Raw genomic sequence first — 11,590 nt, 5'->3', positions numbered from 1 at the left:
TCGGGTCGTATTTTTGTCTTGGATTTCAGGAGAGCTCCAAACCTTTTAGATTTGTTAGCGAGATCCAAGATTCCATCTTCAATAGAGTCTGAATTACAAATTTCCTCTAAGGCCTTATACCCTAGAGGTTGTGGGTCTTCTGTTCCCTGTGCTCCCTCTGTCCAAGCTCCCCCTCCCCTCTCGTCCGTTATGCGTCTTCGTTTTGGCGCGATTTCCCGTGAATCACGTGGAAAGTCACCTACTTTACTTCTTGGTCTCCGTCTTTTTCTTCGCCACATTTTTATTTTCAATTTGCCATCACTTGTTCCACGTCAACGAAGTGCAGAACTTGTTTGCCGTGTTGGAGACCGAGCAATTCTACTATTGTCAAGAACCCTGCAGGAAGAATTTGTTAATTTGAACACATGAGCAATTTGGCTTTCCTCAACAGAGAAGAGAACTAGGGAAGACGTAAAAATTTAAAACGTTGGAGCTGGACAGCTTTGACAATGAGCAGTGTAAAAAGAAAGTCTCACTTAATAGAGGGAGGTTAGTCAGGCTACTGATATTGGTGTTACATTGGCGTGGCACTCAATCTTATCTCCAACTAGACTTTTCAAGAAAGACCTCAAATAATCTATATTATTTGCACCCAGTGTCCTCATTAACGCTAATTTAAATTACAAAACATTTGTCTGTCTAACTATAAATCACTATGAGTGAGAAGAAAGGACCCCTAGAACGAGGTTGATGAGGTTGAATGAACAACTAATCACATGCGAAGATCTGTGTATAGGCGCTGTATACACAACAAGTCGCGACTGAAGATGTTGAGTAAGCCACAACAACGGCCAAGTCTCTTGCTCACTGCTCTCGTTTCATATCGTAAAAACAAAGTAGAGTTTATCGTCGTAATCTACGTCATTTCACCAGCGTTACTGTGATTATTGTTTTTGCAGGAGATAATATAAACCAACCAAGATGTATAATGTTATGCCTGCTTATTAATAAATCTTTATCGGAGACATTCTTTTCTCTTATAGTTAGTCTCCCTTCTCAACAGTGGACGGTGCTTAATAAACTAAAATGTTATCCAAAGACTAACAAAAGAGAGACTTTTATCCGTCCATGTCAGTGAGGGTTATAATGTCTTGAAACGATGCTCAGAAGACGACAACACAATTAACCGTCCTCGCTTAATACCGGGTACTTCCGTTTTACTGATTCAGAATGAAACTGCTATATTTGCTGTGTATAGCAGACGCACTAGTAATTCAAACTCCAACGGCGGCACAAAGTCGAGGGCCACCCACGGGGGGCGGGGGGGGGAGGGTCGGTATCAATTTCCCTCGATCCCTTCACAATTTCACTTTTTCTCCCTTGTTCCCTATTAATAAATTACACTGTTCCTTCAAAGTTTCTGTCAAAGTTCCCCTAATTGTATATAAATGCTTTGTTCCCTCAAATTAATCCCGTAGACATGCCTTGTTCCCCCCAAAACCCTGCGAGGCCCTCAGAGTTCGATATTCCGTGCGGAACTTTTTGCGCTCAATTTATTATTATTATACACCCTATCACCGTTATCGATCAATCAAGACCCAATGTGCAACACATTTCATGTTGGAAACTGAACCAGGCTTAAGCATAGATTCCAACCCTCCCGATTTGATCGGGAGACTCCCGATCTGATGTGTTGCCTCCCGCTCTCCCGATTCTTATCAAATTCTCCCGATTTATAATAAAATTGTGAAAACAAGGGAAAAAATGCTAATCTTAAGTATTTTTTTGCGATGTATTATACTTTCCTCTCATATCATATCACCCAGTCTCTCGCCGTGTGTTATGCAGACTCATCAGGCCAGCAGTCTTACTCCATTTAGCAGCTCCAAAATGCAGGAAAAGGCATTTAAGAAAACCTAAATTTGCACAATTTCCCGGTGAGCATGGCCCCAGACCCCCCTAGAGGCTGCTGCCTTCGGCGCTAAAAGAGTCTCCCTATTTTCCTTCAAAAGGGGTTGGAATCTCTGCTTAAGGTAATTCGAAAGTTCATTCCTAAGTTCGAAACAGACATTGAATGTTCTTTCTTACTAAGCTATTAATAACAACAAGCAAAGTTCCAGCTGAAGTGGTTTTTACATCCCAATGCAAATAAAACTTTTTCACGGAGATCATGTCAGCGTTAATTGCACCATTCGTTCCAAAAAGTAGACGTGCAAATTTACTTCGGCAACCGTGTTACTAAGCAGGTTGATTTTTATCATTCAGAAAACACTTAGAGATCTTACTAAGCAAGAACGTTGAGCCAGATTGGATTTCAATGTGTCTTTGCATGTAAATAAAGGCCATCTCCATGAAATATTTCATTTCCCATCGCTCGACCAACCCAGCTTTATCGAAAATTTAAAAACAGAGACGTTTTTTATTCATTGCTTGCACCCATTTTTTCAATAATTCTGTTGTCCGCTTATATTTGATACTAATAAATTCGAATTAGAGTTGAAATATTAGCCCATCGACGGAATAACTTTCACGAGAGGGCGATCGATGGACTAAGCATCAGCTTTCTTGCGTTCAAAGTCTACAAACAACTGAACCAAACCTTCCTACAAATGAAATTATAAGCTTTTTCCTACCTTGATCTAACCTGGAGTTCGTTTAGGATACTTCTTTAAACGTTCACAAAATGGGATGAGGTAAAACGCATCAACATCACGCTTTTGATTTCTGCTTGTTTCACCAGCTTTCCCGGAAGCTTCTAAAAGGATTCTGAGAAAAACAACTTCTTTGTGACTGGTTGCTGTGACGAGCCAATCAGAGAAGCTGAATTCATTCGCGTGACCCCCATGTAACGCAATCAGCAAGCGGAACACTTCTGAAGCGGCCATAAAAAAGTACATTTTCTGATGTACCTTTGAATAGGTAGAGACTTTAAGGAAACTAATCAGATAAAAAATACTGGGTTCTCTTTCTACATCAGTAGCAAGTGTAAGGCCTCAATAGAATGTTACTGGTGAAGGCTCTGAAGTGCGACCAGCGAGGTGAAAGCTAACGGTCCTAAAGAGCAGTTATTTCCTCTGGTACTACTGTCATTGCATGACTATCCATGTACTTCATTTTAAATTTCACAGTTGAAATGAAAGTTACGGGTTGACTCTCACAGAGAGAAGCATTTTAAAGAAGCTTTCGTGTGTACTGGAGCAAGGTGACGAGGCTTTTCCTCGGAGTAAGACCATGAACTGCCTCACAGATCTGAGAGATTGACTAGCCTTTGAGTTACTAGTCTGCGAAAACGCTCTTGAAATGTTAGTTGGATTACAAAGTGCAAATCCGGAAAAATCCGGCTTGCATCGACCAATGCGTTGAAACAGCACATGATTTCCTTGAGTCTCCAAGGAAAGACTTTGGTTTGGAGAAGTTTAAGACCATTTTACAAGCACCTGATTTCCCTGATCTGACCCATTCCCACTCAGTTCGTTGATCGAAAATCGTCGTCGCCGAAATTTACTTGACTGCTTATAATTTCGTTTCTTTCTTTTCATGTGGAATATGAGATTCAAAAGAGCCTTAATAATGTTCAACAAAAAAAAAAAACAAAAAAAAAATAAAATAAAAAAAATGAAAAAAAAAATGAAAAAAATAATAATGTTCAACCGTTTTCCCCAATATTGTGTTTTTTTTTTTTTTTTTCTCATTTGTTTGGGATGAAAACTATTTCAGTATGGCGCAATTCATAACATGTAAAGGGAAGCTTCCTTAGCAACCATTTTAAACTAGTTGTGCTTGTAGGAGGGCTAAAAACAGCGTTTTTTCCCAAATAAGTTTAATCAGTGGTAAGTCCAATGTAATGTGGAAAGCATTGTGTAGTCTATTCTTCACTGGAATTCTATGGCCTGAGAAAATAAAGCGCTCTGCTTTAAAACAAGAAACGGTAACAGCTCCAAGTGAGCAATCCTTCATGAGGAAAATATTTTGCCTTTAGTGTCTCGGCATATTTTAAGTCGCTGCAATATGACATCAGACTAAAACAATTTAAGAAACCCTGAGTTCAAAGTAGTAATAAGCCTATCGATGGAAAGTTCAAAGCAAAAAAGAAAACCTTAAGGGTTGAAAGAAACCAGGGGTACGTGGCTAAAATTTAACATCTATCAACAATTGAATGTCACTCATAATTATCATCGGCCAAAGGAGACTTGAAAGGCGTGTACTCATGAACTTTATAGCGTGTGCATATGAATAAGTCTGCACTTAGTTCAAAGAATGTTTCGGTTAAATCCTGACTACCAAGCCATTCTACTCGTGATAGTTTTGTTATTTATCTCCGTGTTGTAGAAACCGTTTTGTGGGAGTTTTAAATTTCCTGCAGACTAGGAGATGGAGACCAAAGGAGGGAACCATCGGCGTTTTAAAAGGACTCCCCTGGCTAGCTCATTGAACCACTCAGGTGTAAGTTCACTTGAGAAAAAACAATGAAAACAGTTTCTTTTCTCTCACACGTTTATTTGTCAACTCAACTCTTCATCTAACAAACTCAAACTTTAAGGCAAAATATATGAAATCGCGAATAATAAAAGTACACTCATGAAAACTAAATCAAACAGTTAAATTCAGTAGTACGTCGTTGTGCGATATTCATTTACAACTTAGCGTTGTTATTCCATGAGAGCTTTTCGCTAACCGACTTCTTTTTCGTAATAGCTTTTTATGAGGACGTGGAGGCTAGTATTTGGCAAAATGTTATGACTACACTAAAACAGCCATCTCATGCTGAAAGTCAGCGAAAAACGTCTTTGTTTTTACATTTACAATGGTCAGTATTATAACGGGTAAAATAAAGCATAAAACTTTTGTGGATACATTCCTATTTACCCCCGGTTGAACATAAACAATCGGTGGTTTTGTTAACCTGTTTGTGTCTGAATGTCTTTGATTTAAAACTGTTGAAAACATAAAACTATCCATAACGCCATGATGACCATGTTGGAAACCGCCACTCATCAAGCAGTTTTTCCTTACTTGGGAGCATCCTGACAACGTTTTACATTCAAATTGTCAAAAAAAGAAACCTGTTAAGCCTGCCCTCAGCCTCAAAATTGTTAAAGAAAAAGAAAACGATTAAATAGTGTATGATAAGTATTCAATGTAATGTAAATAATGCTTAGTGTAGGGAGCCATAGCAAAAAAAAAAAGGAAAGAAAAAGAAAAAAATTAACTTAAGGTCGGTTATATAATGCACTGTAGCGTAATGTAATGTAAAGTACATGTAATACATTGCAATTTATTGTAAATTTTAAAAAAGCTACTTTTACATATAAGAAATGGGTACAAGGTTGCTGATTATATTTAAAGTAAATCAGCTGTAGACAAAAAGTAAAGAATACCACTATCGTAGCTGTAGTATTTTATCTTAGCAAATATCTTTGCAATGCAAGTGACTTTTAATGTAATGAAGCGTAAGTGTTGACGAAATAGTAAAAAAACAATAAAAAAAAAAGGTGCAATTAATTAAGCTCAATTAGTGATAACACTCATTTATCACCTATTCGCACATTTGTGTATACTACTGCACCTCACAGATTCTGGACTAGAAATTAAATTATTCATTTAGTAAATGATTATCGTGCTAAGCATCAATTTCTCACTAAACTTACTGAGCAATACAGCCTGTAACAAGTTCCAAAAACCAGTTATGGGCGGGCGAGCATGCTTAGTTTACACATGATACCAGCCGCTCATTTTCTAGAAACATGAATCTCCAAAGTAGCTTGACCATGGCTGGTCATAGAGCCGCGAAATTTACAACTAGTACCGAGGTCTCTTTCATGCCAACCATTTGCCCTGAAGGGGTTTGCGTCATAGTACAGATCGCTCCACATACTACGGCTGGCCTTTGCATCTCCTCTGTAAAGCTTCACGTTCCACCAATTCTCGTACCAGAAATAACTATAAGGAACAGACCACATCACAGCAAGCGTTCTGTGGATGTTTGGAACGTAGTAGGTCAGGACTCCAACGGATCCCTTGAATCCACCAGTCTTGCGAGCTCCCCATACTACCGCTTTCCCTGTGGAAAAAGAAACAGATGAAAACAATAAGTAATGGTAATAGGACTAAGTGGAGTCCAATTCGGTCTGTTATCATAAGAGTGATAACAAAATCGGACGACCGCGTAGCGGGAGTCCGATTTGTTTAGCACGAGTATGATTACAGACCGAATTGGACGACACGAAGTCTTATTGCCAATTAATCGTAAAAATTACAATTTCCGAGAAAAGAAGAATAGCCAAGTTATTAAAGAAAGGGAAAATTTGCATTAAAATACCTACAAAGGAGATGTAAACATTCTAAGGCCACCGCGCCTCCTACCGGCAATTAGGCGCCAAAAACACAATTAAAAGCAAGCGCGCGCACGCACGCACGCACGTAACTACAACTTTGAATCTGATTGGTTGATTTAAACTACAACTTTGATTGTGATTGGCTAACTGAACTGTCCGATAACAACTTGGTAAGTGAATTAGTAAATATAGGAGTTTTTTAAACCAATCACAATCGAGGAAATTGTAATTTTTATGACTACAATGATAATAATTACGCTTCTTACCACAAACAGACCCTTGCGGAAAACACTGAACTTCAAAGAATCATAACCCCATAGAGATATCGGTGCGGCTTTTGGAAGCCACTTAAGGATTATATTTATGCTTGTTTTCCTTGTCATACGTAGACACATAAACATTGATGTTCCAATAATCAAATGCGTACACATACGTTTGAAATTTCGTAGAAATAGAATAAATGTTTTAAAAACATTTCAAAAACACGTTTCAGATACTTAAGCACATCGTCAGTTCAGGGAAGTTTACAACTTTGTTACTAGAATTGAATACAAAGTTGCTAACATACTGTGAATACTGAGAATCCGACACGTTTTTTATAAACTCCAACGTTTCGTCGTGTTTTCTAAAATGTTTAATAAATGCTTAAATAGGACATATTAAGAACTCTCAACGCAAAACTGCCCTCTGTACTGAGTGGCTTGGTTTTCGTCTGAGCTTTATTGGCAACGGTTTTATTTCATTCTTAGTAATAACAAAAAATCCCCGTTCTTTTCAAGAGACTCCGGGTGCTTACCATTTAGCAAAAAAATCCGGAAATTTCGGTTGAAAGTCAAATGGAACAGTAATTTTCCGGAAAATCCGTTCGGAAATTGTGGACTACCTCCAGAGGTATTCCTCTTTTTCCGTTCGAAACGGAACGGTGGAAATTTCCTTACCATTTGCTAAATTTTCCAGTTTCCAGGCTCTCATCAGCCGAAAACAATTTCGAGAAATCGAATTGCAAATGGTAAGCGCCATCTCGTTCGGTTGGTTTGCTGATGTTGCAAAAACCCTTACCATTATTTAACGGTCATCCCAAACGGTTTATTCTGACAAATGGTAAGCGCCCTCCATCTCTGAAAAATGGGAATATTACTTAGGAAATCATACAACAAAACAAGCATTTATTTGGCGTGTGAAGGTAAAGGTGAAGGAAATTTTTGGCAAGAAACTTATCAAAAAGCCTAACTAAGGAAAAACAGTCATGTTGGGCATATTGTGTTATCAAGTGTCAGTGACTGCTACTATACTAAAGAGCCTCTACAAATGCTAAATTCACTTTTACCATGTGTAACATAATAAGGCAAGTTTTTATCCGCACTGCCAGAGTAGAAGTAGATTCTGGGCCGCTTCCATAAAAATCCGCTTTCGTTGTCAATGCCAATACTGATTTTGCGGTCCACGTTACCGAGGGCCCCTAGCACGTCTTTCAGCACTCCATATGCTAGAGTAGCACCAGCAATAACAGTTCCTGGATCAACTAAAATAAAAAAAAAACAGTCTCTAAAGTTTGTAAATACCGAAATCGTATTAAAACCTTACTACATAGCAGTTATTAGTTGTATGGGTTTAAAGAATCCACCAATTAACAGACCTTCACTTGGTACTCGTTAGGTCCATTTCTGGCTCTCTCTGTGTGTCACGCAACGCTAAGGTCTTGGAAGAGGCAGAGAGAGGGCCAGAATTGGACAAGTCACTCGCTGATGACAAAATGTTCAGTGCTAGACTACTTCCTAAACTATTACCTCCTAATTCACGAGTGGTGGCAAACTGTTGCAGTACTGTCATGTTATCTTTGCAGGGCTACCCTAGCTAAAGTTGCAACTTCTGGAATAGTTTTTAATCTTTTTTTGTACAGTATTGTATAAAGGCTTTGAATTTTTCTCAGACCGATAAAGTAACAGCTGTTGTTTATAGAATGGGTCACTGGTAAAATGTTATCCTCACCTAGCCAGCCACATATAACAGGCTCCCGGCGAGCACCTCGTCCCGTCCCGATCGCTTGGCTCTCCGAATTCTTCAGTTTCGCGCTCGCTTTGCTCGCCAATTTTTTTCCGTCCTCGCCGGGAGCCTTTTCGCAAGCTATATTTCAGTTAAATTTGTCACGAATCAAACATCCTTATAACACTATCTCGATCAACTTTTTATCAAATGCTTTAATAACTGTTGTTCGGTCTTGAGTCTCATCCTGGTCTATAACTATATACACAATCCATTTCATGTGTCTGTCCACTAATTACAATTACAAAAGATAGCTTACCTCGTTTCGACATTTCGCTCTCTTGGTCTCTCAAACCCTTCTGCCCCTGCAATTTAGCTTCCGCGTCACTTTCCATGTCTGAGTTTGATTGATTAGATTGTTCCAAAATGGCCTCAAGTTCCTATGTAGAAAAAAATAGAGAATACTCAACCCATTCAGCTGGTTTCATCTTTCTTATCCCTTCTCTAGTCTGCCGGAATTATATTATAAGAATTACCTTAATTAAATGCAGCATCAATGAAAAAAGGTAAGTTTAAGTCTGCATACAAGCCAAGTGGCCCATCAGGGCAAAGCTTACCCCGGTTTCTCTAACAGGAAGCGACTAGGAATATTTCTACTCCCCCCTGGATGGGATGCTAGTCCATCGCAGGGTAACCCCAGCATTAAATTCGCCGGTACCCATTTGTACACCTGAGTGGACAGAGGCACTGAGAGTAGAGTGTCTTTCCCAAGAACACAACACAATGTCCCCGGCCAGGGCTCGAACCCAGACCGCTCGATCCAGAGACGATCGCGCCTCCAGAAGTGCAGCATCAATACCATGGCCGAATATCGCTCAGGAAATTTCGATGCTATATCTATTTTGTAGCTAAAGATCCAACATACTTTCAACATTCGATCACTTACTATATTTAAGTACCAAAGACTGTGAATTTTTTTCAAAAAAAAATGAAAGAATTAAAGATTGTTCGCCTAACTGGGACACCAGAAACAGGAAACTAAGTTTACTTCGGTTAATAAATATTTACACCTTTCATTCTCTCAAAGAAAGCGTCTTTTTTACCTAGCGGTGATCCGGATAAAATTTTAAATCAAATAGTATGTGACTCGTGGTTAGTGGTTACGCTATAAAACTACTGTATTTCTTGAGTTGATCAAGTGGAAAAGTAGAAAATTATACCCACAGCAAATAATAAAATAAAATAATAATAATAATAATGATAATGATAATAATAATAATTATAATGATATTAATAATAAATGTATCAAAAACATAAATACAATATTTTCTTGTTACCTGACGATTGGGAACCATTTCAGGATAGTGATCCAAACCAGCGTCTGATAGCAATGTCTCAATTTCCTTTGGAAATAAAAAAAATGCTAAAATGTTAGAATAACAATCAGCAATACTTCAACCTATCTCTAGACACATTTTCATTTAGGAAAGTTTACACATGGGCTCCTGCAATAAATTAATCCTCTCTGGCCACAGTTTGTTCTAATTCTCGTGTTATCATATCAACACGTAGTTGGAAAAGCCCCAGTGAATCAGTTTACAACGCACAAAAAACGTCACCAACATCAACACTATCATCGTCATTATTATTGTAATAATTTTTATTAGCCAGTTATTAATTACTGTAATTGAAACTATTGCCATCATCATTAGGATCAGTTATCATAATTAGTAACCTGAATTTACCTTTTTACTCTCTCGGATTTAATATTCCTGAACTGTATGTTTAATTTATTCTCTTAATATGAACAGCATCAAGTAGCTACGAAAAGTTGTTACCTCGTCATTGGGAGCCATTTCAGGGTACGAGCTTGAGTCCGGATCTGATCGCAGTTCTTCTAGTTCCTGGGCGAAGAAAAAATATCCTCAGCGTTAGTAGCTATTGGTTAAAAAAGTTGGTTAAAATCTTACTAGCTACGGACATTATAGGCCGACATGATGTGGGAAAGAAGTTTTGGTTTTAAATTTATACCTTTTTCCTATGCTTTTTCTAACTTATGCCTAGCACATACGTTTTCAGTTCACCCTTGTTAAGGTGTTAAGAATATAAATCCAATCCTTTCACATGTAAACTTTGTGTATTTCAGTGAAATTGTGGTCGCTTGATTTTTCTTTCATAAGTGTTTACGTAAGCGCCAGTTCCAGCATGGATTGCCACATTCTGGCTAACGCTTTGATTTGTTGAAGCTTTTCATCTGCTTTGACATTTTTCATGCTGATGCCTTCGACTCGACGTTCAATCATGGTGTAAAAAGGACCACAAATTCTACGATTCCAAGATAGACACCATTTAATTTTGCGAACAAAAAGTTTGAGCAGAAGGGCTAACATGAGTCAATTCTTTTTACCTCTCCATTTGGATTCTTTGCCTTGATCGCAGATCCATAGGTAGTGGTAGTAGTAGTAAGCGAAACGATTAACAACAACGAGAAGACGAAACTGAGGTGGTCCATTTTCAACCTAGGAAACGATAAAGAAACGGAGCATTCAATTCAAGTGACAAGAAGTTCAACAGACTTCTCGAAAGTTGCTTCAAAAAAGATCTCGGTTAACCTTGGTAACAAACACTGTTAGGCGACGATTAAAAGATAAAATACAGAAAACTGAGTTGCTATTTTCCTCGTTGTAACCATTTCTGCATAACCTTATAAGCCTCTATGTAAAATATATCTGTACAGGTTGGTACCTACTTATTCTTGACCTAAAAAATCAGCATCACTTACCAAGTGTCTTAAAAGTGGCTGTTCAGTCAGCGTTTACCAGTGTCGTCGCGGCGAGCAGCTTCGTAAAACTACAAAAAACCCAAGAAGGCGATCTCTATTTATAGGGAAATTTTGGGAAAACAACTCATTAAATCTTTTAATTAATAGGAAAAAGTTTGGAAAAACAAATCCATTCAAAATGGGCAAGACGGGAAAAAATGTTTTAATTGATATTATGGCGTGCGCAATGCTTTTAAAGTTCTTCAATTTATTGTTTTCGTGGCATCCGAACACTGCGGAAAGTTACCTTTTAAAATTAATGGTTTCCTGAAGCCCTTCACTCTGCGGCTACGTCAAGAAATCTGGCTCAAAACAAGCGGCCAATGTCAATTAGAGAAACATGGATGATAAGATATAAACAGCCCTGTATATAAGAGCAAAAGCAAGGTCTTATTGACGCCTTCCTGGTAGACTAACATGAGCAAGGACAGCGCGCCAGATTTTTGGTGAATAGAATTATTATTTCCAACAA

At 38.2% G+C, this 11,590-nt stretch overlaps 2 protein-coding genes across 2 annotated transcripts in view; both read right to left on the bottom strand.

Annotated features, from left to right (window-relative positions):
* Positions 1-2,784, bottom strand: part of LOC110039854 (NFX1-type zinc finger-containing protein 1-like) — an 11,775-nt gene extending 8,991 nt beyond the window's left edge. The window contains exons 1-2 of the mRNA XM_020745008.2: positions 2,613-2,784; positions 1-375 (exon numbers count right to left, since the gene is read on the bottom strand). The exon at positions 1-375 is cut by the window's left edge and continues 1,613 nt beyond it. Of these exons, the coding sequence (XP_020600667.2) occupies positions 1-278 (278 nt within the window). The 5' untranslated portion in view covers positions 279-375; positions 2,613-2,784. The remainder of the gene's footprint in view (positions 376-2,612) is intronic.
* A 1,671-nt stretch (positions 2,785-4,455) lies between these two features.
* Positions 4,456-11,142, bottom strand: LOC110039852 (DELTA-actitoxin-Afr1e-like). Its single transcript, XM_089296801.1, has 7 exons — positions 11,080-11,142; positions 10,705-10,816; positions 10,136-10,201; positions 9,635-9,700; positions 8,617-8,737; positions 7,642-7,836; positions 4,456-6,040 (listed from the first exon to the last, which is right to left on the bottom strand). Exons 2-7 carry the CDS (start codon positions 10,807-10,809, stop codon positions 5,709-5,711), a joined length of 885 nt encoding a protein of 294 aa, XP_089152927.1. The 5' UTR covers positions 10,810-10,816; positions 11,080-11,142; the 3' UTR covers positions 4,456-5,708.
* Between the last annotated feature and the right edge of the window lie 448 nt (positions 11,143-11,590).

This window comes from Orbicella faveolata, unplaced genomic scaffold (genome assembly GCF_042242905.1).
Source record: "Orbicella faveolata isolate gen_17 unplaced genomic scaffold, um_ofav_v1 contig_27, whole genome shotgun sequence".
Classification (NCBI taxonomy): domain Eukaryota; kingdom Metazoa; phylum Cnidaria; class Anthozoa; order Scleractinia; family Merulinidae; genus Orbicella; species Orbicella faveolata.
The sequence above is the reverse complement of the archived record's forward strand: the minus strand, read 5'-3'. Positions and strand labels throughout refer to the sequence as shown.

Bases quoted from the DNA above. Each gene is read 5' to 3' on its own strand.
- LOC110039852 (XM_089296801.1), bottom strand. From the start codon at position 10,809: ATGGACCACCTCAGTTTCGTCTTCTCGTTGTTGTTAATCGTTTCGCTT. The intron at 8,738-9,634 runs GTAACAAGAAAA...TTTTCTACATAG, and splicing joins AAATGGTTCCCAATCGTCAG to GAACTTGAGGCCATTTTGGA. The intron at 6,041-7,641 runs GTAAAAGTGAAT...CTTTTTCCACAG, and splicing joins GCCTTATTATGTTACACATG to GGAAAGCGGTAGTATGGGGA.